This window comes from Formica exsecta, unplaced genomic scaffold, assembly GCF_003651465.1.
Source record: "Formica exsecta isolate Colony F162 unplaced genomic scaffold, ASM365146v1 scaffold233, whole genome shotgun sequence".
NCBI lineage: Eukaryota > Metazoa > Arthropoda > Insecta > Hymenoptera > Formicidae > Formica > Formica exsecta.
In genome coordinates, this window is record NW_021849616.1 from 1,635,601 (window position 1) to 1,658,776 (window position 23,176).

The 23,176-nt window shown below is 34.9% G+C and overlaps 2 protein-coding genes across 2 annotated transcripts in view; both read left to right on the forward strand.

The window, feature by feature from the left end:
* The first annotated feature begins 1,148 nt into the window (after positions 1-1,148).
* Positions 1,149-18,631, forward strand: LOC115235733. The gene is made up of 22 exons (XM_029807680.1): positions 1,149-1,563; positions 1,815-2,157; positions 2,716-2,829; positions 3,025-3,197; positions 4,211-4,380; positions 4,435-4,771; positions 5,067-5,394; positions 6,360-6,590; positions 7,491-7,604; positions 7,820-7,975; positions 8,416-8,459; positions 9,331-9,693; positions 10,136-10,487; positions 11,230-11,460; positions 11,534-11,662; positions 12,120-12,275; positions 13,696-13,700; positions 15,080-15,346; positions 15,787-16,138; positions 17,185-17,313; positions 17,771-17,926; positions 18,198-18,631. Exons 1-22 carry the CDS (start codon positions 1,307-1,309, stop codon positions 18,246-18,248), a joined length of 4,458 nt encoding a protein of 1,485 aa, XP_029663540.1. The 5' UTR covers positions 1,149-1,306; the 3' UTR covers positions 18,249-18,631.
* A 294-nt stretch (positions 18,632-18,925) lies between these two features.
* Positions 18,926-23,176, forward strand: part of LOC115235734 — a 6,101-nt gene continuing 1,850 nt past the window's right edge. The window contains exons 1-9 of the mRNA XM_029807681.1: positions 18,926-19,297; positions 19,418-19,772; positions 20,205-20,426; positions 21,311-21,424; positions 21,511-21,666; positions 21,734-21,777; positions 22,448-22,451; positions 22,587-22,861; positions 23,136-23,172. Of these exons, the coding sequence (XP_029663541.1) occupies positions 19,017-19,297; positions 19,418-19,772; positions 20,205-20,426; positions 21,311-21,424; positions 21,511-21,666; positions 21,734-21,777; positions 22,448-22,451; positions 22,587-22,861; positions 23,136-23,172 (1,488 nt within the window). The 5' untranslated portion in view covers positions 18,926-19,016. The remainder of the gene's footprint in view (positions 19,298-19,417; positions 19,773-20,204; positions 20,427-21,310; positions 21,425-21,510; positions 21,667-21,733; positions 21,778-22,447; positions 22,452-22,586; positions 22,862-23,135; positions 23,173-23,176) is intronic.

The following is a 23,176-nucleotide window of genomic DNA, read 5'->3' on the forward strand; positions in this document are numbered from 1 at the left end:
TGCCGAAAGCTCTTATTGTTAGTGAGTTAATTCCATGCTGAAAAGAGACCTTAATTTTACGATTAACGTTTTACTTATTTTATATATATTACTTTGCGGCCTTTTGTCAGATAATTACATAATTCTCAATAAGACACGCGAAATTATTTTAATAAATTTTATCGAATTTTGTTTTGAATTAATTTTGTATATCATAACGGAACTTTGAGGAAGAGATATTGCCAGTATTGAGAGTATTGCCAGATATTTGACTTGACATATTTTAAATCATTGGTAAGTCATAACTATCAGGACAATTCTGGATCATCACTTTTGGCGATATTTTACATTGCCGGATGTTATACACCATTATTAAAATATTATATGCCATATATATTGAAATTTAAAAAAGGAATAATGCGTACAGATATTGCTATCTAAAATTAACTCGTTGTGGTACAATAAATGCTTCGACACTATCTTAATCAATAACAATAGAAATAATTATAAAGAATTATTTAAAAATTGTGTAAAAAAGATACTTTTTCTGACTTTATTCATTTTTCGCTGTTTATTTTTAGGATAAAGATAAGTTTGTCAATTGATCAAGAGACAAGGAAACCGAAATTTCGGTTTATAACAAATTTATTTGTTCACTAATATGAAGAACACTATGTGAATCACAACAATCAGCACTCTTTTTTTGTTAATAAGCTCATTTTATATGTATGTCTCTGTGATTAATATATATTATGTAGTAATGAATTATTTTTTAACACTGCACATACAGCACTAGATATATGTAGAGAACAACTCGGGACAAGAAATCTGCACTCTCTTGACGCTGGTCGTGCCGAGAATGTTCGATTCCCTTTTTTGCGAAGTCCTCCGTCTCGCTTTTGACCATATCTCATTGTCAGTAGCAAAAGAGCAACCGTTCTGCATTTTTAAAGCAAATAACATGGCGGCCTCAATGATACTCGACATGTAAAGCGCACAACTTATTATTTCGATATCTCTTCTTTTCGTCGAGAAAAAGTCTGAAATCATACGGTTGTAGTTTCTTCTCTTATAATATACCATTCGTATGTGCGATGAATAATTTCCGAACGGTCGACGACCACCGCGGAGGGCTCGTGCTTGGGCGACGACCCCTCCGGAATCCTTGAGGATTACTCGACTTGCATGGCGAGCGGTGAGATTCCCTACGTCGTATCAAACTAGTAACATTGCGGTAACTTTTGGACATCTACCATTAAGGGCGATATTAAGGGAGCTTATATATTGTCAAAGAGAAGTCGTCTCGTTAATCGGAAGTTAATGTAAAATGGGTTTCACGACCACCGTGAGTCCCGCGGTCGAATTCGGGCTGCGAGCCATCGGGATTTGGCCCGGTTCCCCGCGCAGCATGTTATATCGGATCTGTTGGACGATCTCTTTAAGTCTCGCGCAAATATTTCAGTTCAGATATATCATCGCCTGCATCAAAACTAATAATTTCCCAAATCTGGTAGACAGCGTGAGCACCTCGCTGCCTTACAGTTTGCTTTGCTTGAAACTCATTATTCTTTGGCTGAATCAGAGGTAAGATATTTTGTTATATATAATCATTTTTCGATATACAGGCCGAAAATGTCTTCTATTAAGTCGTTGATCATATATGACGATTTTTTTGGCTTATCTTATCGATAAAAAAATCGACAAAGAAGCTTAAGAAATTAGTTATCCATCGGCAGTGAATACCATATCCGCAAAGAGTTACAATTTTCTTTTCCATAATTTTAGTTAGATGAACATCTAATTTGTGTGATATACGTTAAGGATAATGTTTTCAGATTATTTAACGATATTTTAACATCGATATCGCGGGATTGGCGCAACTGCAATTCCATAGCTTACAACATGCGTATCATGACGAATAAAGCGAATCTCTCGCATCGTTGCTCGATGTTGACTATCAGCTTATATTTTATGGCCGTCATAGTCTACATCTCCGTAATAATAGAATTTAACAATATCAATGTTGATTCCGTTGAAAAGGAGCTCTTTCTTAAAATGCAATTCCCCTTTGTTTACGAATTCTTTCCTGTTTATGAAATCGTTATGTTCGTTCAATTTGTTCAGTTACTGAGTAACGCCTCGGTAATTGGGATGCTGGATGCGCTAGTTATAACACTGGTAAGCTCTTTTCGCTCTCTTTGATATTCTCTCTTTCTTTAGATTTATATTAATATTGTTTAGTTGTATAAACAATTATTCTGATCTTTTTTTTTTCTAAATTTGCCTAAAAATTGATGTTAAAACACTTGTATTGGCTACGTGTATTAGCAATAATCATATCACATTTCGAATGTAAAGATCTGCTAAGTCGTTTCTCTAAATCGTAAGACCCATTTGCTTTCACGCAGTACTACCTTGATTTTAGGTACTACACGTAAGTGGCCAGATAGATATTGTGTGTCGAGGATTGCTCGAGCTATTTTCGGGAAAACGTGAGTACAAGTCGTACAAGGACGCAACAAGCGCAATTATTCGCAAGCATCAAGATATTATTGTGCTCTCGGATAATATCGAGAATCTCTTCTCTTACATCGCGCTGTTGCAGTTTCTTACGAATACACTTGTCATATGTGGTATAGCATTCGCGATCGTGACAGTGAGTCTCGTCTACGAATATTTTGTATTAATGAAACGATATGTATGCATACGCCTGGTAGTAACGATTTGATATTTCAGACTATCCAAACCCATCAAGGATATGCCTTGCTGTTAAAGTCTCTTTTTTTTTACATTGCTATCACTCTGGAAGCTTTTATTTTTTGCTTTGCTGGAGAACATCTTAGCAATAAGGTTTAAATAAGCCTCTGTCTCATAAATATTAGTGTTATAAAAGAATAATTTTTATTTTGCAAAAAATTATTTTATTGCACGAATCTCTCTCAACATGATAATATAATCTTGAAAAGGCTGATGTTTTTTTTACAAAATATATAGCGATCTGTTTAAATATTTTATGTTTGTTAACGATTTTTCTCTTTTTCACAGAGTAAATCGATTGCAAATACAGCTTACGAGGCTCTTTGGTACAACGCGAAACCGAGTGAAAGTCGGATTTTATTGATTTTAATGCTAAGATCACAGAAACGATTGACTTTAACAATCGGGAAATTTAACGATTTGTCTTTGAAAGTTTTTGCGGACGTAAGATATTTGAGAAAGTGCATCTTCTTTTAGTTATATACGATGTTCTTTTTTACTTAATATATAGAATGTTCTTCTTATATAAAATCAATATTATATTTCAGACTTTAAAAGCTTCAGCATCTTATGTATCGGTGTTGCTTGCAATGTCTTAATCAGCAAAAAATATCTACTGCGAAGTCTATATATAGTCTACATATATATACATATATGTATATCTATATTTTATTATCATTACATGGTTATTATATAGTATATGAATATTTTATTTTTACGTTTTATTCAGTTGTCGTTTCCTTTATACACGTTTCACATTTTCCTTATAAATTTCGAGAGCGGAATGCAAAGATTTACACGCTAAATGTATCCTTATGATTTAAAAATATATAGCAGCATTTATTCTACCATGTTTATCTTTCGCATTGTACAAAATTCAGGTGTTTATCGAAATTTTCTCTCTCGTTCAGGGTAAATGTAGATATAAGCGTCAGATAAATTTATTTTTACGTTTTATTCAGTTGTCGTTTCCTTTATACACGTTTCACATTTTCCTTATAAATTTCGGGAAAAGGAAAAAGAGCGGAATGCAAAGATTTACACGCTAAATGTATCCTTATAATTTAAAAATATATAGCAGCATTTATTCTACCATGTTTATCTTTCGCATTGTACAAAATTCAGGTGTTTATCGAAATTTTCTCTCTCGTTCAGGGTAAATGTAGATATAAGCGTCAGATAAATGTGTCAGTTTCCCAACATATAAGATATACTCCTGATTCCAGGATCACTTTAAATCGTGCACATGAATATAAACCGTGATTACATACATTTTGGAAGTCAATTCTTTTTCTTTGCCTCTCTCATTCTCTGTTGCACTTCTTTATGCATTTCTGCCGATCGTCCGCGAAGATTCACCACTATCTTTTGTTCCGGAAACTTCTCTTGACGATCACGACGGTCACTTCGACAATTTTTACGTTTTTGCACTGAAGCATCGCGCTTTTCCCTATTTCTGCTTGAATTTTTAAAGTAAATCACCTGCAATAACAGCGAGACAGGCGGTTTTCCTGTTCCGGAAGTTACCAAGTACCACTCTCGCCGATTCCTTGCCCGAAGTCTGCAATCATCGTTCGATCGCGGCAACTTTTTCCTGCATTCCTAAGCACTCTGACGAAAATACACGTCTAGCGTTCGCGATTGGTCGGTGGCTGTTAAAGTGGGGCTGCATCTGAGATTCATGTTAACATCTGGAAGCTCATCCTCCGGTAAGCTCGCAGCGATCGTACGTAGCTTCGTCAGATACTTTTGCTCGGGATTCGTTCGGAACGGAAACGGCGCCGATGGTACCGACCAGCACTGTCAGTCGACCGGTTGAAATCGGCCTCCGTTTCACCGGGATTTGGCCAAATTCTTCTATTATCTTTAGATTACTTTGGTCGATTGTGATGGGAACAGGGCTGATCTTCCAGTATCAATATCTTCTGACGCACTTCAAAATCGAGGAGCTGCCGAATCTGATAGATGGTTTAAGCACTACCTTACCGTACAACCTTCTTTTTTTCAAGCTGATTATCCTATGGATTAATAATCGGTATGTGTTCTCTATATTTTTTCATTGATTTGAAAAATTGCCATATTTTTATGTGGCACCAATATGTATATAATTTATATAAAAATATATTTTTAATATAGATATTTGATGTTTGATAATTACAAATTCTATTTTTGATGAAAAATAAACGATATTGGTAATCAATTTATTCAAATCGTGTTTCCTTCCGTGAGCTTCGCCTTCTTTTGTGAATTGGCAAAAGCACATTTTAACGGCATCTCACAAATGTAAAATACATTATTGTTGCATAACGTTGTGAAGTGTTGTATTGCAGAATATTCAACGATATTCTGAGGGCGATGTCCAATGACTGGTATGAGTATTCCAGCATGTATGTCATGATCGACAAAGCGATCCTCTCACATCGTTACTCGAAAGTGGTCATCGGTATTTACTCGACGGCGGTATTGCTTTACAGTATCGCGACCATCGATTTTCGCAAGCCGATCAATGACGATTGTCGCCAATTGCTTATAAAGATGGAATTGCCTTTCGTTTTTTGCGAATCGCCAATCTACGAGATTGTGGCGTGCGTCCAATTCCTTCATTTAATGGCGGTTGCCTCCACTATTGGTATGCTCGATGCATTAATCGTTACTTTGGTAAGTTATTATCAACAGCATTTATGATCTTTCTTATTGTGTTATTTATATGTCACAGTTTGTAATTTTTATAATTTTAATAACATAATATTTTTTTCAACTTTTTGATGAAACGCAAATGCAAGATGCATTAATTAGAAGATGTCTCCATGATAAGATTCACACACAATAGGTCAAGATTGTGATAATAAATAATAAATATTGTAGATGCATGTAATATAATTTCCCTACGGAACCTGTATCCTAGAATTTTTTCTCTTTTCTTTTTAGTTAAGTTACATAAGAAAAAAGGAAGTTTAATAAAGAAAATCTATTCTAGGAAATATTATATTAAATATGAGAATCAAATTACTGGTAATTAAATAAACCAGTATTTTGTTTTTTTCAAAGGTAATAAAAATATCAACCAAAAATCGGGCAAATATTTCTCTATAAACATTTTTTCTTTAAAATTTTGAACTGATAAATAATAATTAATAATGCGCCGATACTTGTATTATTACGGATATGTGAAGTCAAAAAAATGCTTGGTTTAAGAAAAATGAAATAAAGTGGAAGAAATTAAAGGACGCGAAACGATACGATAGAGAACGCACGCGTCATGCAAAGACTAATAAATTCGATCCCGAAGAGCGATCGATTGCCAGATCATATATTCTTATATTGTACCTCCCTCTTATATAGTAAGGGTCTCATATATCCCCTCTCTTAAATCTGTCATTCTTCCCATTTGATCGATTCCCATTTCGATCCGCGATCTTTGCGCATGTCAATGTAATGTCGGGTCTTTCACGATTCCGTGCAGTCTTTAGGGGTTGAGTAATTTCGCTTCCGGTTATTCCACCTTCCTGCCCGTAATGGACGAACGTGACCACGTTCTGTCTTGAGCTCCTGATGCTTTATTGGTTTAAATGTATGCTTAGTCAATATTACTCATAACTGAATAATTATCATGATATGCGTAGATGTTGCACATTGGTGGACAAATAGACATTATGCAACAGCAGATAGAAGAGATTTATCCTAAGGATAATAAACATGGTTTATCTACTGCTATTGTGAGATCCTTAATCAATAAACATCATAAGATTATTGCTTTTTCGGACAACATCGAGAATCTTTTCTCCCCTATCGCGCTGATGCAATTTATATCGAATACGATGATCATATGTTGCATCGGGTTTCTCATAGCAACTGTAAGTATCCGATCTGCAAATATTCGTTGTATTAAAATTTTTTAAGTATATCTCATCTCGTACATACTTGAAATTTTTTTCACTAATTTTTTTAATTTTATTAATCATTGCGCTTTATAACAAATTGCAATGTGTGTGTATATATATTATTTTACTTATACATGCATGTTGAATGTACTTTGGGCTTTTATACATTTAATTAAGAACGGATAATAACATAAAATTTCAATTGCATTTTAAGACACCGCTTCGTTTTATACACATTTTTCTTTTTAATATCATCTGTTAATACTTTATAACAGTGGTCTCAGATTTACATACACTTATGCGGATTAAATGTCGCATTTAACAGCATAAATACAAGGTTTGTCTTATACGTGGGCAAGTCAAATATAATTCGAATTTTTCCCGAAACATTTTTATTGGATCAAAATATTTCCAACACACACCCAAGTAATTTTTCTACATAGTTTCTACTAAAATCTAAGCATTTTTGTCACCGGATTGTCAGTTTTTATTTCCGTGTCATAAAAAGTAGTGGGATGTGTCCGAAGCCGTTAGATGTTAATGGAAATTATGTAGAAAAATGATTTGGGTGTGCGTTGGAAATATTTTGATCCAATAAAATGTTTTGGAAAAAGTTCGATTTATATTTGACTTACCTACATATATGTGTACAATTAAAAGCGATTTTTGAATGTACGAGCACTGTTTCGATATAGTGATGTCAAAGGAGGAATCAACTTTGCTGAAAAGCTACAGAATTAATCGGGGGCCCGTTATGGGCCGCATATGATAGGGGAGAGGGAAAATTATCCACTTGTTGCTCCCTTGTTGTCTGAGACCTCTGCGTTATAGCAATCGTCGAACGTTCTTCCTGATCATCTTCTTGGCTTACAGTCATTGGGCACAAACGAAGGTATCAGGATGTTGGTAAAGACTGTATTTTTCTACCTTGCTATCACCTTGGAGGCATTTATCTTTTGTTTCGCTGGCGAATATATCAGCAATAAAGTGAGTATCTGAAATCACCACGATAGAGAATCTTTTCGCACAAAAAAAAGCCATTAAGTTATGTTGCTAGTGTAAAAGTAATGGGCTAATACTTACGCGATAATAAAGCACTGCGCTCGCGAGTGCCGAAGCACCTGACGCACCTGACGCACCTGGCTTCGCGTTTTTCATTCTTCCATCCTTCTCCACGTACCTGTCCCTCGTTTGCATTCTAGAGCAGAACGATCGCTGATACGACATACGAATCGCTTTGGTACGATCTCAAGCCTCGAGATAGTCGTATTCTGCTGTTTGTGATAATGAGATCGCAAAGGCGGCTGACGATCACTGCGGGAAAATTTATGGATTTATCGTTGGAAGGATTCACAGACGTAAGATTTCTGTAATGACGGAACTGTGGATTTTTTTATAGTTACGCATATATAAATTTAAGAATAGATATCGTAATGTACATTTAAATTATAATTTGATGACAATGCACTGTTTACGAGATCAATATTGGCTGTTCGTATTTAGCACTTAAATGTTTCCAAGTATAATTATGAAAGGACAGCTAATTAAATTAATTTAATTTGAAACGGGATAATATAATTTAAGGACAATAAAATTGACAATATATCACGTGTAATAGTAATTTTGGAAATTTGATACTTATTTTACATTATTTGTGTAACAATTGTTAAAAAACAGATATGATTAAACATAATTTATATCATTTATTTTGTTTATAATATGATTAAACTGTTTTATTTAATTGAAATCTACTTACTACAGAGTAAATTGATTCATTACATTTTATTTAATTTTTCAGAGTTTGAAAGCCTCTGCGTCGTATATGTCTGTTTTATATGCAATGTATTGATGCCGATAAAGCGTATATAAAACTGTATACACTGGCTGTGAATGTCAAAGTATTATCCATTTCCTACTGTAAATGGATTATACTAAACGACTTGATAATATGACACAGAGAAAAGCCGTTTAGTTAATATAATTCTATCTCACCTATAACATTATTTTTAGCGTGTGAATTGTTGCCGTTCTTTGTTCCTCTTCATTGGATCAAATATCTGACCATGATACAAGAGAATGAACGTATATAAAAAAAAAATGAAAAATTATTGTGCTGTTTTAATTAAGAACAATTTTACTATATATTAGTATATATTTACCAAAAATTTCATTATTAAAACCGTTAAAAACCGGGAATCTGAAACTCTCTTTCACGCGCAGTCCGCGATATCACTGCACTTCTATAGACATCGTCGTTTGCATACTGTACGCGCTTGGAAACATCAACGCGCGCATGATCGGTGCCATTTCCACCATATTTCTTGGAAAATTGTTCGTCATTATGACGGCCCATTATGGTAGATTCTAAGCGTTTGCTCTCGCGTAAAGCGTAGAAAAAGACATCTCTTGCATTTTTCAAGTAAATAATATATTTCTTCTCCTTGCCATCGACATTTTTTACGATAAAATGAAAACAACATTATATCTTTTCGATCTTGCAACTCTTCGTAATCATCGCTTGATTGCTGCAACTTTAATTCCCTCCGCCTCATGTATAACTCTTGTATTTTCGATCGGTTACAATTGGTCGGTGATTTGCTACGGCTGCGTCTAGTCGTCTCAAGCTTTACGTGATCAACTCGCTATTCTAGAGTCATTTCAGAGTTATACGTATCTTGATGTCCGTGACTTTACAACGTTAGCGAAATCACAGGTGTATTTTGGATTACTTTGCTGCCGAATTCTTGGTCAAATTTCACGCTAATACATGTAAATTTCGGTATAAATTCGGTAAACTGTGCTACGCAAGACGCGGTAAAACGATGGTTGCAAATTCTGTTGCCCTCTCGATACAAATTGGTCTTCGAATTGTCGGGATTTGGCCAAACGCGCCGTACCCATTATTGTTTCGATGCGGCTGGATATTCACCATAGGCATAATACAGACTTGTCAGTACTGGTGGATTGTTATCCACTTTGGAACAAGAGATCTCTCGCATCTTTTGGACGGTTTAAGCGTCACTATGGAATACACTGTGATGCTTCTGAAATTGATTATATTATGGTTGAATAGTCGGTAAGAAAACATTTTATACACCGTGCCTCTCACTCGAAGATGGAAACTGTGACTGTCATATTTGTACTTTATTCTTAAAAATTCTTATTTATTTATTCGTATGATAACAAAAGTTTTTTCTCCCTCAAATAACAATTTTATATCCCGTATCTTTTCCTATCTATATTCTTGTGAAAGTATAAAAACTATTTTTTTATATATAAAAAATTGATTTATAGAAGAGAAAGGAACTTAACATAATTTTTATCTTTGAGGGTTTCTCTTTGTCTTGTTTTGCTTGATGATATTATTGCAATAATATTCATGCATATTTTAATATGTAAAGAATATTTATATTTACCGTTAAATATGCGTTCGGAGGATCAGTCTGCTTTCTCTAATTGTTTCCATCTTAGCGCGAATCATTATCTATAGAGTAAACGAATAGAGTAAACTGTCGCAGTATATTTTACGACGCCCTAGCTGCGATGGTCTCAGATTGGAAGGAAGCCACCGTGAACGACGTGCATACCATGACGAGTAAGGCCAATCTGTCACGGCGCTTCTCCAACGTGATCATCGGTCTTCATTCGATGGGAGCGTTTAGTTACGGCATCGGCGTTCTCGTATCCAATACTGACGACTATGAGGCCGATGCGATCGACACGCCTGTTCGCGAATTCACGCTGAAGATGCAGCTTCCGTTCGAGTGCAACGAGTCGCCGTTGTACGAGCTCGTTATGTGCCTGGAGTTTCTTCATCAGTTGGCGTCCTCCGCCATGACTGGAATACTGAACTCTCTGATCATCACGTTAGTGAGTGAATCTGCGAAAAAAAATTTTTCCCCTAGGCTACTACATCCTTTGTACGGCGGAATCACGGTATTTCTCTTTTGTATGACAACTGTATTTGTTAGTAATATGCCATATGCATATCTGTACATAGGAAAGTACGAGATACATTGAATGTTTATTATCGTTAGATATCGATAAATACTCTTTACTCAAGGAAAAGGAGATTCTCTTCCTCTTGTTCTCTTCCCCAATTAGTTTTTGTAGCATATATAGAATAACATGTGAGAGTCGTTCCGGAATCTCAAATCAAAGAAAAAAATGCTCTTGTAAACATGTGTCCTATTAGCTTTTCTAAGTTAGCCAGTCTTTTGTTAGCGTACAAAATATGCACGAGATTATCCGCGAGGATGCCTAGAGCTGGTGAAGATATTAATCTTGAAATCTATAACTTCTTGCATTCTATGATTCAGCACGCTTGCAAGCTTGGTAGTTATCGCAAAAATTATTGTAATTTTAGAATCGAGAAAAATTAAATATTTTTTCATGTAAGCTCTATTCTTCTCCTTTTGAGATTCCAAAATTATGTAATCTCACATAAATCTTTATATAAGCCCTATTCTTCTTGTTCTATAAAATTCTAAAATTTCTCACATGTTATAATATATATCTCGTATAATAATATATTTATACTTTTTTTTTATGTGTGCATTAATTATATTGTTTCCTCCTTGATTCAAGTTTTTTTAAGGATGTATGTTTTCAGATCCTTCATGCGAGCGGTCAGATAGATATCTTGTGCGATGCATTGAGAGAAATCTCTCCGGAAAAAAATAATCTACAGCTAGCCGTCTCTATCACGAAAGAACTGATCGGTAAACATCAGAAAATCATCGTCTTTTCAAACAAAATTGAAAGAATCTTCTGTTACATCGCGTTGATCCAATTTATGTCGAGCACGTTAGTGACCTGCTGCTTAGGGTATATGATTGTGACAGTGAGTGGATCATTCAGTAAAACGCGAATGAATTGCGCGAAAAGACGATCTACAACGCGGTTCGATGTTGCAGTCGATCAGCACGATACAAGTTTCCGATACGATCGATGGCTCTGCATTAATGAAAGCTATAGTGTTTTACATGGCTGCTATGGTAGAGGCGTTTATCTTCTGCTTTTGCGGGGAATATCTCAGTGCCAAGGTCGGAACGCACAATAGAAATCCTTAGACTTTTACATTGTATAGATGAAGTATCAAAACGATTCAGCCATACATGATTTTAGATAATGGCAATTGCATTTTCACAATGGAAAACGTATCACTATTTATAATCGTAGAGTTGAATTTTCTCTCTTTTAATATGAATATGTTATGATGTGTCCACAACAATTACGTATATGTTTCTTACATGAGCTTTTTTTAATGATGCTTTTTTACATATTAAATATAATTTCAATCAGTAACACAAAACTTTACAATTTCTTGATGAAAACGCAAATACAATAATTCAAAGCGGTAATTTCAATAAAAATACTATGTCCGAATTATCGCTAACTTTGAACGATGTTTTATATCAATATCGATTTTTTATATGTGATATCGATTTATACATTAATCTCATTCTGACAATGCGACATCTTTGCAACACTCTTCTCCAGAGCAAAATGATCAGCGATGCGGCATACAAGTCAATATGGTACGACTTGAAACCCAACGATAGCAAACTCATCCTGCTTATAATGTTGAGATCACAAAGGAGGCTCACCATCACGGCTGGAAAAATCATGGATTTGTCGCTAGAGGGATTTACGAATGTAAGATTTCCGTACTGCGTTTTTCACACTGAATTTTTTGTTAATAAAATCCTATATACTTTGGCCGAATAACACTGACATTATTCTGAATAATCGATTTACATTCTGATTATCGATTAAAATGCTCTTAACGCGATTAATTGAAAAAATATTTGCTTCATAAAAATATTTAATTGATTATCACTTGATTGATTTATTTATATTTATGCTGTTTTCTTACAGTTTTTTTATTTTTTATTTGATTATTGTTTAATATGATTTTTATAGATCATGAAGGCCTCTATTTCGTATGTGTCAGTATTGCATGCGATGTATTGAAATTCGAAGACAAATCATCATGTCTAGATGTCCATTAGGTATGTGCAACTAAAAATATTGGGATTTTTCTATCGATTTTCGTTTGCTGATATCGATTCGATATCTACGATGTGAATCGATGATGATCTTAAGTAAATTATAGATAAATATAGACAATATGTTTGGTGATGTATAAAAAATTACCTTCCGCAGTTTATAATAAAGTGCTTAGATTTTCATGATCGTTATGTAGAAAAATGATTTGGGTGTGCGTTGGAAATATTTTGATCCAATAAAATGTTTTGGAAAAAGTTCGATTTATATTTGACTTACCTACATATATGTGTACAATTAAAAGCGATTTTTGAATGTACGAGCACTGTTTCGATATAGTGATGTCAAAGGAGGAATCAACTTTGCTGAAAAGCTACAGAATTAATCGGGGGCCCGTTATGGGCCGCATATGATAGGGGAGAGGGAAAATTATCCACTTGTTGCTCCCTTGTTGTCTGAGACCTCTGCGTTATAGCAATCGTCGAACGTTCTTCCTGATCATCTTCTTGGCTTACAGTCATTGGGCACAAACGAAGGTATCAGGATGTTGGTAAAGACTGTATTTTTCTACCTTGCTATCACCTTGGAGGCATTTATCTTTTGTTTCGCTGGCGAATATATCAGCAATAAAGTGAGTATCTGAAATCACCACGATAGAGAATCTTTTCGCACAAAAAAAAGCCATTAAGTTATGTTGCTAGTGTAAAAGTAATGGGCTAATACTTACGCGATAATAAAGCACTGCGCTCGCGAGTGCCGAAGCACCTGACGCACCTGACGCACCTGGCTTCGCGTTTTTCATTCTTCCATCCTTCTCCACGTACCTGTCCCTCGTTTGCATTCTAGAGCAGAACGATCGCTGATACGACATACGAATCGCTTTGGTACGATCTCAAGCCTCGAGATAGTCGTATTCTGCTGTTTGTGATAATGAGATCGCAAAGGCGGCTGACGATCACTGCGGGAAAATTTATGGATTTATCGTTGGAAGGATTCACAGACGTAAGATTTCTGTAATGACGGAACTGTGGATTTTTTTATAGTTACGCATATATAAATTTAAGAATAGATATCGTAATGTACATTTAAATTATAATTTGATGACAATGCACTGTTTACGAGATCAATATTGGCTGTTCGTATTTAGCACTTAAATGTTTCCAAGTATAATTATGAAAGGACAGCTAATTAAATTAATTTAATTTGAAACGGGATAATATAATTTAAGGACAATAAAATTGACAATATATCACGTGTAATAGTAATTTTGGAAATTTGATACTTATTTTACATTATTTGTGTAACAATTGTTAAAAAACAGATATGATTAAACATAATTTATATCATTTATTTTGTTTATAATATGATTAAACTGTTTTATTTAATTGAAATCTACTTACTACAGAGTAAATTGATTCATTACATTTTATTTAATTTTTCAGAGTTTGAAAGCCTCTGCGTCGTATATGTCTGTTTTATATGCAATGTATTGATGCCGATAAAGCGTATATAAAACTGTATACACTGGCTGTGAATGTCAAAGTATTATCCATTTCCTACTGTAAATGGATTATACTAAACGACTTGATAATATGACACAGAGAAAAGCCGTTTAGTTAATATAATTCTATCTCACCTATAACATTATTTTTAGCGTGTGAATTGTTGCCGTTCTTTGTTCCTCTTCATTGGATCAAATATCTGACCATGATACAAGAGAATGAACGTATATAAAAAAAAAATGAAAAATTATTGTGCTGTTTTAATTAAGAACAATTTTACTATATATTAGTATATATTTACCAAAAATTTCATTATTAAAACCGTTAAAAACCGGGAATCTGAAACTCTCTTTCACGCGCAGTCCGCGATATCACTGCACTTCTATAGACATCGTCGTTTGCATACTGTACGCGCTTGGAAACATCAACGCGCGCATGATCGGTGCCATTTCCACCATATTTCTTGGAAAATTGTTCGTCATTATGACGGCCCATTATGGTAGATTCTAAGCGTTTGCTCTCGCGTAAAGCGTAGAAAAAGACATCTCTTGCATTTTTCAAGTAAATAATATATTTCTTCTCCTTGCCATCGACATTTTTTACGATAAAATGAAAACAACATTATATCTTTTCGATCTTGCAACTCTTCGTAATCATCGCTTGATTGCTGCAACTTTAATTCCCTCCGCCTCATGTATAACTCTTGTATTCTCGATCGGTTACAATTGGTCGGTGATTTGCTACGGCTGCGTCTAGTCGTCTCAAGCTTTACGTGATCAACTCGCTATTCTAGAGTCATTTCAGAGTTATACGTATCTTGATGTCCGTGACTTTACAACGTTAGCGAAATCACAGGTGTATTTTGGATTACTTTGCTGCCGAATTCTTGGTCAAATTTCACGCTAATACATGTAAATTTCGGTATAAATTCGGTAAACTGTGCTACGCAAGACGCGGTAAAACGATGGTTGCAAATTCTGTTGCCCTCTCGATACAAATTGGTCTTCGAATTGTCGGGATTTGGCCAAACGCGCCGTACCCATTATTGTTTCGATGCGGCTGGATATTCACCATAGGCATAATACAGACTTGTCAGTACTGGTGGATTGTTATCCACTTTGGAACAAGAGATCTCTCGCATCTTTTGGACGGTTTAAGCGTCACTATGGAATACACTGTGATGCTTCTGAAATTGATTATATTATGGTTGAATAGTCGGTAAGAAAACATTTTATACACCGTGCCTCTCACTCGAAGATGGAAACTGTGACTGTCATATTTGTACTTTATTCTTAAAAATTCTTATTTATTTATTCGTATGATAACAAAAGTTTTTTCTCCCTCAAATAACAATTTTATATCCCGTATCTTTTCCTATCTATATTCTTGTGAAAGTATAAAAACTATTTTTTTATATATAAAAAATTGATTTATAGAAGAGAAAGGAACTTAACATAATTTTTATCTTTGAGGGTTTCTTTGTCTTGTTTTGCTTGATGATATTATTGCAATAATATTCATGCATATTTTAATATGTAAAGAATATTTATATTTACCGTTAAATATGCGTTCGGAGGATCAGTCTGCTTTCTCTAATTGTTTCCATCTTAGCGCGAATCATTATCTATAGAGTAAACGAATAGAGTAAACTGTCGCAGTATATTTTACGACGCCCTAGCTGCGATGGTCTCAGATTGGAAGGAAGCCACCGTGAACGACGTGCATACCATGACGAGTAAGGCCAATCTGTCACGGCGCTTCTCCAACGTGATCATCGGTCTTCATTCGATGGGAGCGTTTAGTTACGGCATCGGCGTTCTCGTATCCAATACTGACGACTATGAGGCCGATGCGATCGACACGCCTGTTCGCGAATTCACGCTGAAGATGCAGCTTCCGTTCGAGTGCAACGAGTCGCCGTTGTACGAGCTCGTTATGTGCCTGGAGTTTCTTCATCAGTTGGCGTCCTCCGCCATGACTGGAATACTGAACTCTCTGATCATCACGTTAGTGAGTGAATCTGCGAAAAAAAATTTTTCCCCTAGGCTACTACATCCTTTGTACGGCGGAATCACGGTATTTCTCTTTTGTATGACAACTGTATTTGTTAGTAATATGCCATATGCATATCTGTACATAGGAAAGTACGAGATACATTGAATGTTTATTATCGTTAGATATCGATAAATACTCTTTACTCAAGGAAAAGGAGATTCTCTTCCTCTTGTTCTCTTCCCCAATTAGTTTTTGTAGCATATATAGAATAACATGTGAGAGTCGTTCCGGAATCTCAAATTAAAGAAAAAAATGCTCTTGTAAACATGTGTCCTATTAGCTTTTCTAAGTTAGCCAGTCTTTTGTTAGCGTACAAAATATGCACGAGATTATCCGCGAGGATGCCTAGAGCTGGTGAAGATATTAATCTTGAAATCTATAACTTCTTGCATTCTATGATTCAGCACGCTTGCAAGCTTGGTAGTTATCGCAAAAATTATTGTAATTTTAGAATCGAGAAAAATTAAATATTTTTTCATGTAAGCTCTATTCTTCTCCTTTTGAGATTCCAAAATTATGTAATCTCACATAAATCTTTATATAAGCCCTATTCTTCTTGTTCTATAAAATTCTAAAATTTCTCACATGTTATAATATATATCTCGTATAATAATATATTTATACTTTTTTTTTATGTGTGCATTAATTATATTGTTTCCTCCTTGATTCAAGTTTTTTTAAGGATGTATGTTTTCAGATCCTTCATGCGAGCGGTCAGATAGATATCTTGTGCGATGCATTGAGAGAAATCTCTCCGGAAAAAAATAATCTACAGCTAGCCGTCTCTATCACGAAAGAACTGATCGGTAAACATCAGAAAATCATCGTCTTTTCAAACAAAATTGAAAGAATCTTCTGTTACATCGCGTTGATCCAATTTATGTCGAGCACGTTAGTGACCTGCTGCTTAGGGTATATGATTGTGACAGTGAGTGGATCATTCAGTAAAACGCGAATGAATTGCGCGAAAAGACGATCTACAACGCGGTTCGATGTTGCAGTCGATCAGCACGATACAAGTTTCCGATACGATCGATGGCTCTGCATTAATGAAAGCTATAGTGTTTTACATGGCTGCTATGGTAGAGGCGTTTATCTTCTGCTTTTGCGGGGAATATCTCAGTGCCAAGGTCGGAACGCACAATAGAAATCCTTAGACTTTTACATTGTATAGATGAAGTATCAAAACGATTCAGCCATACATGATTTTAGATAATGGCAATTGCATTTTCACAATGGAAAACGTATCACTATTTATAATCGTAGAGTTGAATTTTCTCTCTTTTAATATGAATATGTTATGATGTGTCCACAACAATTACGTATATGTTTCTTACATGAGCTTTTTTTAATGATGCTTTTTTACATATTAAATATAATTTCAATCAGTAACACAAAACTTTACAATTTCTTGATGAAAACGCAAATACAATAATTCAAAGCGGTAATTTCAATAAAAATACTATGTCCGAATTATCGCTAACTTTGAACGATGTTTTATATCAATATCGATTTTTTATATGTGATATCGATTTATACATTAATCTCATTCTGACAATGCGACATCTTTGCAACACTCTTCTCCAGAGCAAAATGATCAGCGATGCGGCATACAAGTCAATATGGTACGACTTGAAACCCAACGATAGCAAACTCATCCTGCTTATAATGTTGAGATCACAAAGGAGGCTCACCATCACGGCTGGAAAAATCATGGATTTGTCGCTAGAGGGATTTACGAATGTAAGATTTCCGTACTGCGTTTTTCACACTGAATTTTTTGTTAATAAAATCCTATATTTATACTTTGGCCGAATAACACTGACATTATTCTGAATAATCGATTTACATTCTGATTATCGATTAAAATGCTCTTAACGCGATTAATTGAAAAAATATTTGCTTCATAAAAATATTTAATTGATTATCACTTGATTGATTTATTTATATTTATGCTGTTTTCTTACAGTTTTTTTATTTTTTATTTGATTATTGTTTAATATGATTTTTATAGATCATGAAGGCCTCTATTTCGTATGTGTCAGTATTGCATGCGATGTATTGAAATTCGAAGACAAATCATCATGTCTAGATGTCCATTAGGTATGTGCAACTAAAAATATTGGGATTTTTCTATCGATTTTCGTTTGCTGATATCGATTCGATATCTACGATGTGAATCGATGATGATCTTAAGTAAATTATAGATAAATATAGACAATATGTTTGGTGATGTATAAAAAATTACCTTCCGCAGTTTATAATAAAGTGCTTAGATTTTCATGATCGTTATTGTTGCACATATATGAGTACTTTTTTGCATATAAAAAATCTCAATATAAAGAAATAATTTATACTTTTATAATTTCTGTTATATTTTCAAATAGAAGTAATCGCGCCGGTAAGCGTTTCAGTTGACAGAACTCTACGACTATGCAATGTATTGTCTAATGTACCTCATATTTTTCTTCATCTTTTTAACATTCGCATTACATTGTCTTTTACATTGTACACTTTTTGTCTCAGTATATTTAATTTTTTTCTTTGCACTTTCAGCGAACGCTGAACAGTTTTTAAAAAGTTTTATGCATTTTTAAAGTAAATAATTCGTAAATGAGCGATTTTTCCCGTGGATAATTTGATGTTTCCTTCAAAGACTATAATCCAGCAAATTGGCAAGCATTTAATTTCGCGTTCGCCATTTCTACAAAGTTCAATTACGATTGATCGACGTCTTATTGCCGTATCTTTCTCCCCCTTCCCGTCTTCTGTATTTTGCTATGATTGCCGACGAGATGCGCATATAGAAGTCGTAGTCTCTCGCAAGAAATATATGTTGAAGTTAGATAAAACTACGATGGGACGCGCGAGCACCATCAGCGAATCGGTCGAAGCAGGTCTACGTTTCATCGGCATGTGGCCGCGTTGTATAAACGCAAATATTAATTGGTGGACTTACATCGCGTCAGTGGCTGTGGTGCAGTATTTCCAATATTCGTATATCCTGGCGCATTTCGACATCAGCGATCTCTCGGTTATCATAGACGGTCTAAGCATCACGTTGGGTTATAGCCTGTCGTTTCTCAAACTGATCAATCTCTGGTTCAATCGTCGGTAAAGTATTATCTTTAATGCTCCGCGGATGAGCATAAATCACGTTTGCCGTGAAAATCTTTTCGACTTCCTTTCTATCTTGCTAGAAACACGGCACTGAATGTTCAAAACGTTCCGTAGAAAGCTACATATCATTCTGGATACGATAAATAAGGATTGGATCGACGGGATCGCAATTCATTCAGACGTATCCACGATGATCAGGCACGCCGATCTATCTCGTCAATGCTCCAACGTGATGATTACGACAAATGCGCTGTCCGTGTTCTTTTATACGATCGGTGGGCCGATACTTCGATCGGTGATTCATAAGAACGATCAGGAAACTACGGCTCGCGAGTTACCCATTAAAATGGAATTTCCTTTTAATGTTGACAACTCTCCGATCTTCGAATTGATACTAGTAATCCAATTGTTTCATGATCTATCGGTAGCTTGTATCATCGCTATGCTAAACGCTTTGCTTGTCACATTGGTAAGTTTCGACTATACTTTATATGTGTAATAATTCGAAGATTGTCAAAATCAATTTCGTCGGATTCACATGGAAAAAGACGAATAATTGTTTCTGTATTACATCCTTGTATTCAATAAGAAAAAACGATATATATGCATGTATGCTATCTAATTTTTTTTTTTTGCTTTGTGCACTCGTGCATTGGTCGAAATTAATGTTTATTTATCTCTTCTTGTACTTTTGTTACAGTTTGTGATTTTATTTTTATGATATACATATTATGATTCTACGTTGCACTTATTTATTAGTGTTTTTTTCAGTGATTTTTTAAAAGCGAATCTTGTGTTACATACTCCAGTCTCATATTTTTAAATATGAGTTTGTGCTTTCAGATTTTTGGAAAAAATAGTATGCACTACTTTAAAGTGTCTATAAAATTAAACGTTCTAGGTACTGCATATAAGCGGTCAGATTGATATCATGCGGCAAGGCTTGCTAAAAATTTCCTCCAAGAATCACGCATCTCTGACCGCTATTAAAGTTTTGATTAATAGACATCAAAGAATCATCGATCTGTCAGACAATGTTGAAGATCTCTTCTCGAACATTGCATTACTCCAGTTCATTTGGAATACTTTGGTCATTTGTTGTATAGGCTTCTTGATTGTAATAGTGAGTTATGATTTTATATATATATATATATATATATATATATATTTATTATTTTTTTTTAATATCATACATATAGAATGGACTGAGCGTGGCGATAGACAAACACGCGCTCGTTGTAGAAAGGGAGATACTATATAGGAGGCCTATTTTGTTTTTTTTCCTAGCATCTCATTGGTGATTTTGTCTTTTTCCATATAGAAAATCACCAATGAGATGCTAGAAAAAGGGACAAACATAAGCCTCCCATATAGTACCTCTCTTTCTACAGCGGGCGCGCTTTTGTTTATCTCGCAATGCTCAATCCAGTCTATATATCTGTGGCTATACCCCAGGAACGCTGAGAACTAGGACTGATCTAGTGGATTCTAGGGAAATAACATTAGGCACGAAATTAATCTTTACTAGAGGGATTTTACTGGATGTTAATCATAGGGATATGAGCATGCGCAAATAGGTAGATTCTATTTTAAGGGTCTTCAACGTTTTCAAGCAGGGCAATTAGTTGATCTATATCCAAATTTCCGTCTAGAAAATCGGTAATAAGTCCAGCAATTAAAGTTAAGATTTGCTCGCGCATGCGACTTACTATGGCTTGAACTTGCTCATCAGTATATAAAGGTTTCATTATTCGAAAGTTAATTGAACATCTTGCATTGCTGATTGATTATGAATCTAAATATCTAGCGTATTCATCTATTTTTAAATGTTCTTCAGGCATTTTTTTTTATATGATTCTTACTCTTTCTTCCGCCACGTATATATGTGCAGAATTACGGTTTATCTGAAATATTAGTTTCTATAAAGCGTATACAAATTTATAAATAAATGTATATAGTAATATAAATTTACGATCTCGCAGCGACCAACATGTTTCGACATTGCAGTCCATCGGTACGGAAGAAGGTGCTACGATGATAACGAAGTCCCTCATCTTTTACGTCGCGATAACTCTCGAGGCATTCGTCTTTTGCTATGCCGGGGAATATCTCAGCGCTAAGGTAAGCGTAATGTAGCGTCGGTAGAATTCCTCAGGTTCCGAGAGAAGCGCAATTAGACGCGATTCATCGCGTAATTACTATTGCAGAGTAAATCCATCAGTGACGCCGCATACGAATGTCTCTGGTACGAACTGACGCCGAGCGAGTGTCGAACCTTAATGTTCCTGATGTTAAGATCGCAGAAACGGTTGACCATCACCGCGGGCAGGATAACCGATCTGTCCTTGGAAGGTTTCACAACCGTAAGTTTATGTAAATGTGTAGAAATTTCTATCACTGAAACTGAAACCAGATGTTTAATTACTTCAGATTATGAAATCGTCTGCGTCATACATATCTGTGTTGCGTGCGCTGTATTAAAAAAGATCGTGTGTGTGAAAAGGGTTGCATTTGACAGGCTTCTCTAGAAAACCGGAATACTAATTTGAATCTCTACGACGATAACAAAAGGATATTGTGTGCAAAGGAAATGCCGTAACTCTTATATAATATGGCAGGGATAGCTTTAGTTTCATTCTGTTGAACGGAATGTTATATAACACTTATACACATAAAAATATATATGTATATATATTTAAATGTGTAAATATATAAAATATTATATTTTATCGCATATTCTGTGACGATTCTTTTTGAGTAGTACAAGTCAAAGCTCTGTCGTGCATGAAATAACATTATTTAGAAAATGTATAAAACATTACCATCATTAGTAATAATCCAGCTTTCTCGTTGAACGCTATTAATTGAACTTAATAGCTAATAAATATTCTCTACAACTTTCTTTCATATTACATTCGTTTTCTGCTCGCAAATATTATCATTTTTTTCAAAAATGTCGCGCATAGGTTTTTTTTCCGTTGGATATAGATGTTATTAGAATTGATCTTCTTCAAATTTAGAAATTTCTAAGGCAATTATGCACTATTAAATGCGCCATTTTAAAGGATAATGAAAAATAAGTACGCGTTTTGTTTTTTATTCGGTATACTTATAATCTCTTAAGAACTAATGGCATTAAAATAGTCGAGTATAATTATAATCGATCGTAGAAAGACCTGCGCTTTATCGTCTCCGTACGGTTATTCAGTAAACGACGTTTATGTATCACTGAACAAAGTTCACTTTGTGGGGCTTTGACATCTCGGTAGTCATCAGTTTATAGCGTTTGGTGACTGTCGCAATGAAACGCATAAGTACCATCAGTCGGCCGGTCGAAATCGGCTTGCGTTTCATTGGCATGTGGCCGGATTCGGCTTACGCGACTCTCTGTTGGGTCATTTACATGACAACGATGGTGATAGTGCAATATTATCAATACGCATACGTTTTTGTGCATTTCGACTTGAATGATATCTCACTTCTCATGGACTGTCTCGGTCTTACCTTGGCGTATACTCTCGCCTTCTTTAAGCTTCTTGCACTATGGTGGAATCGCCGGTAAGACGCGTTCCCTGGCAGACATGTGATTCCAAATAATTAAATGTCCCTCTTTTAGAACAATGGAACATTATTACACTAAGAAATTTCGACGAAACAAATAAAAAGATCAAATTTATTATTAATACGTGGTGTGTATATATACCATTCAAGTAAAAAAAAAAAAAATATAATACATTTAAATATAATTATACATATATTTTCGTAAATGTTTTCCATGAAGAAGCTTTTTTTTAATATGTACAATACTCGTTATATAAGCCATTCCCTGCAGGAGATTTTATTTCATACTGGCGGCGATGGATCGTGATGGGA

Bases quoted from the DNA above. Each gene is read 5' to 3' on its own strand.
- LOC115235733 (XM_029807680.1), top strand. From the start codon at position 1,307: ATGGGTTTCACGACCACCGTGAGTCCCGCGGTCGAATTCGGGCTGCGA. The intron at 6,591-7,490 runs GTAAGTATCCGA...CTTGGCTTACAG, and splicing joins TCGGGTTTCTCATAGCAACT to TCATTGGGCACAAACGAAGG. The intron at 17,927-18,197 runs GTAAGATTTCCG...TGATTTTTATAG, and splicing joins CGCTAGAGGGATTTACGAAT to ATCATGAAGGCCTCTATTTC.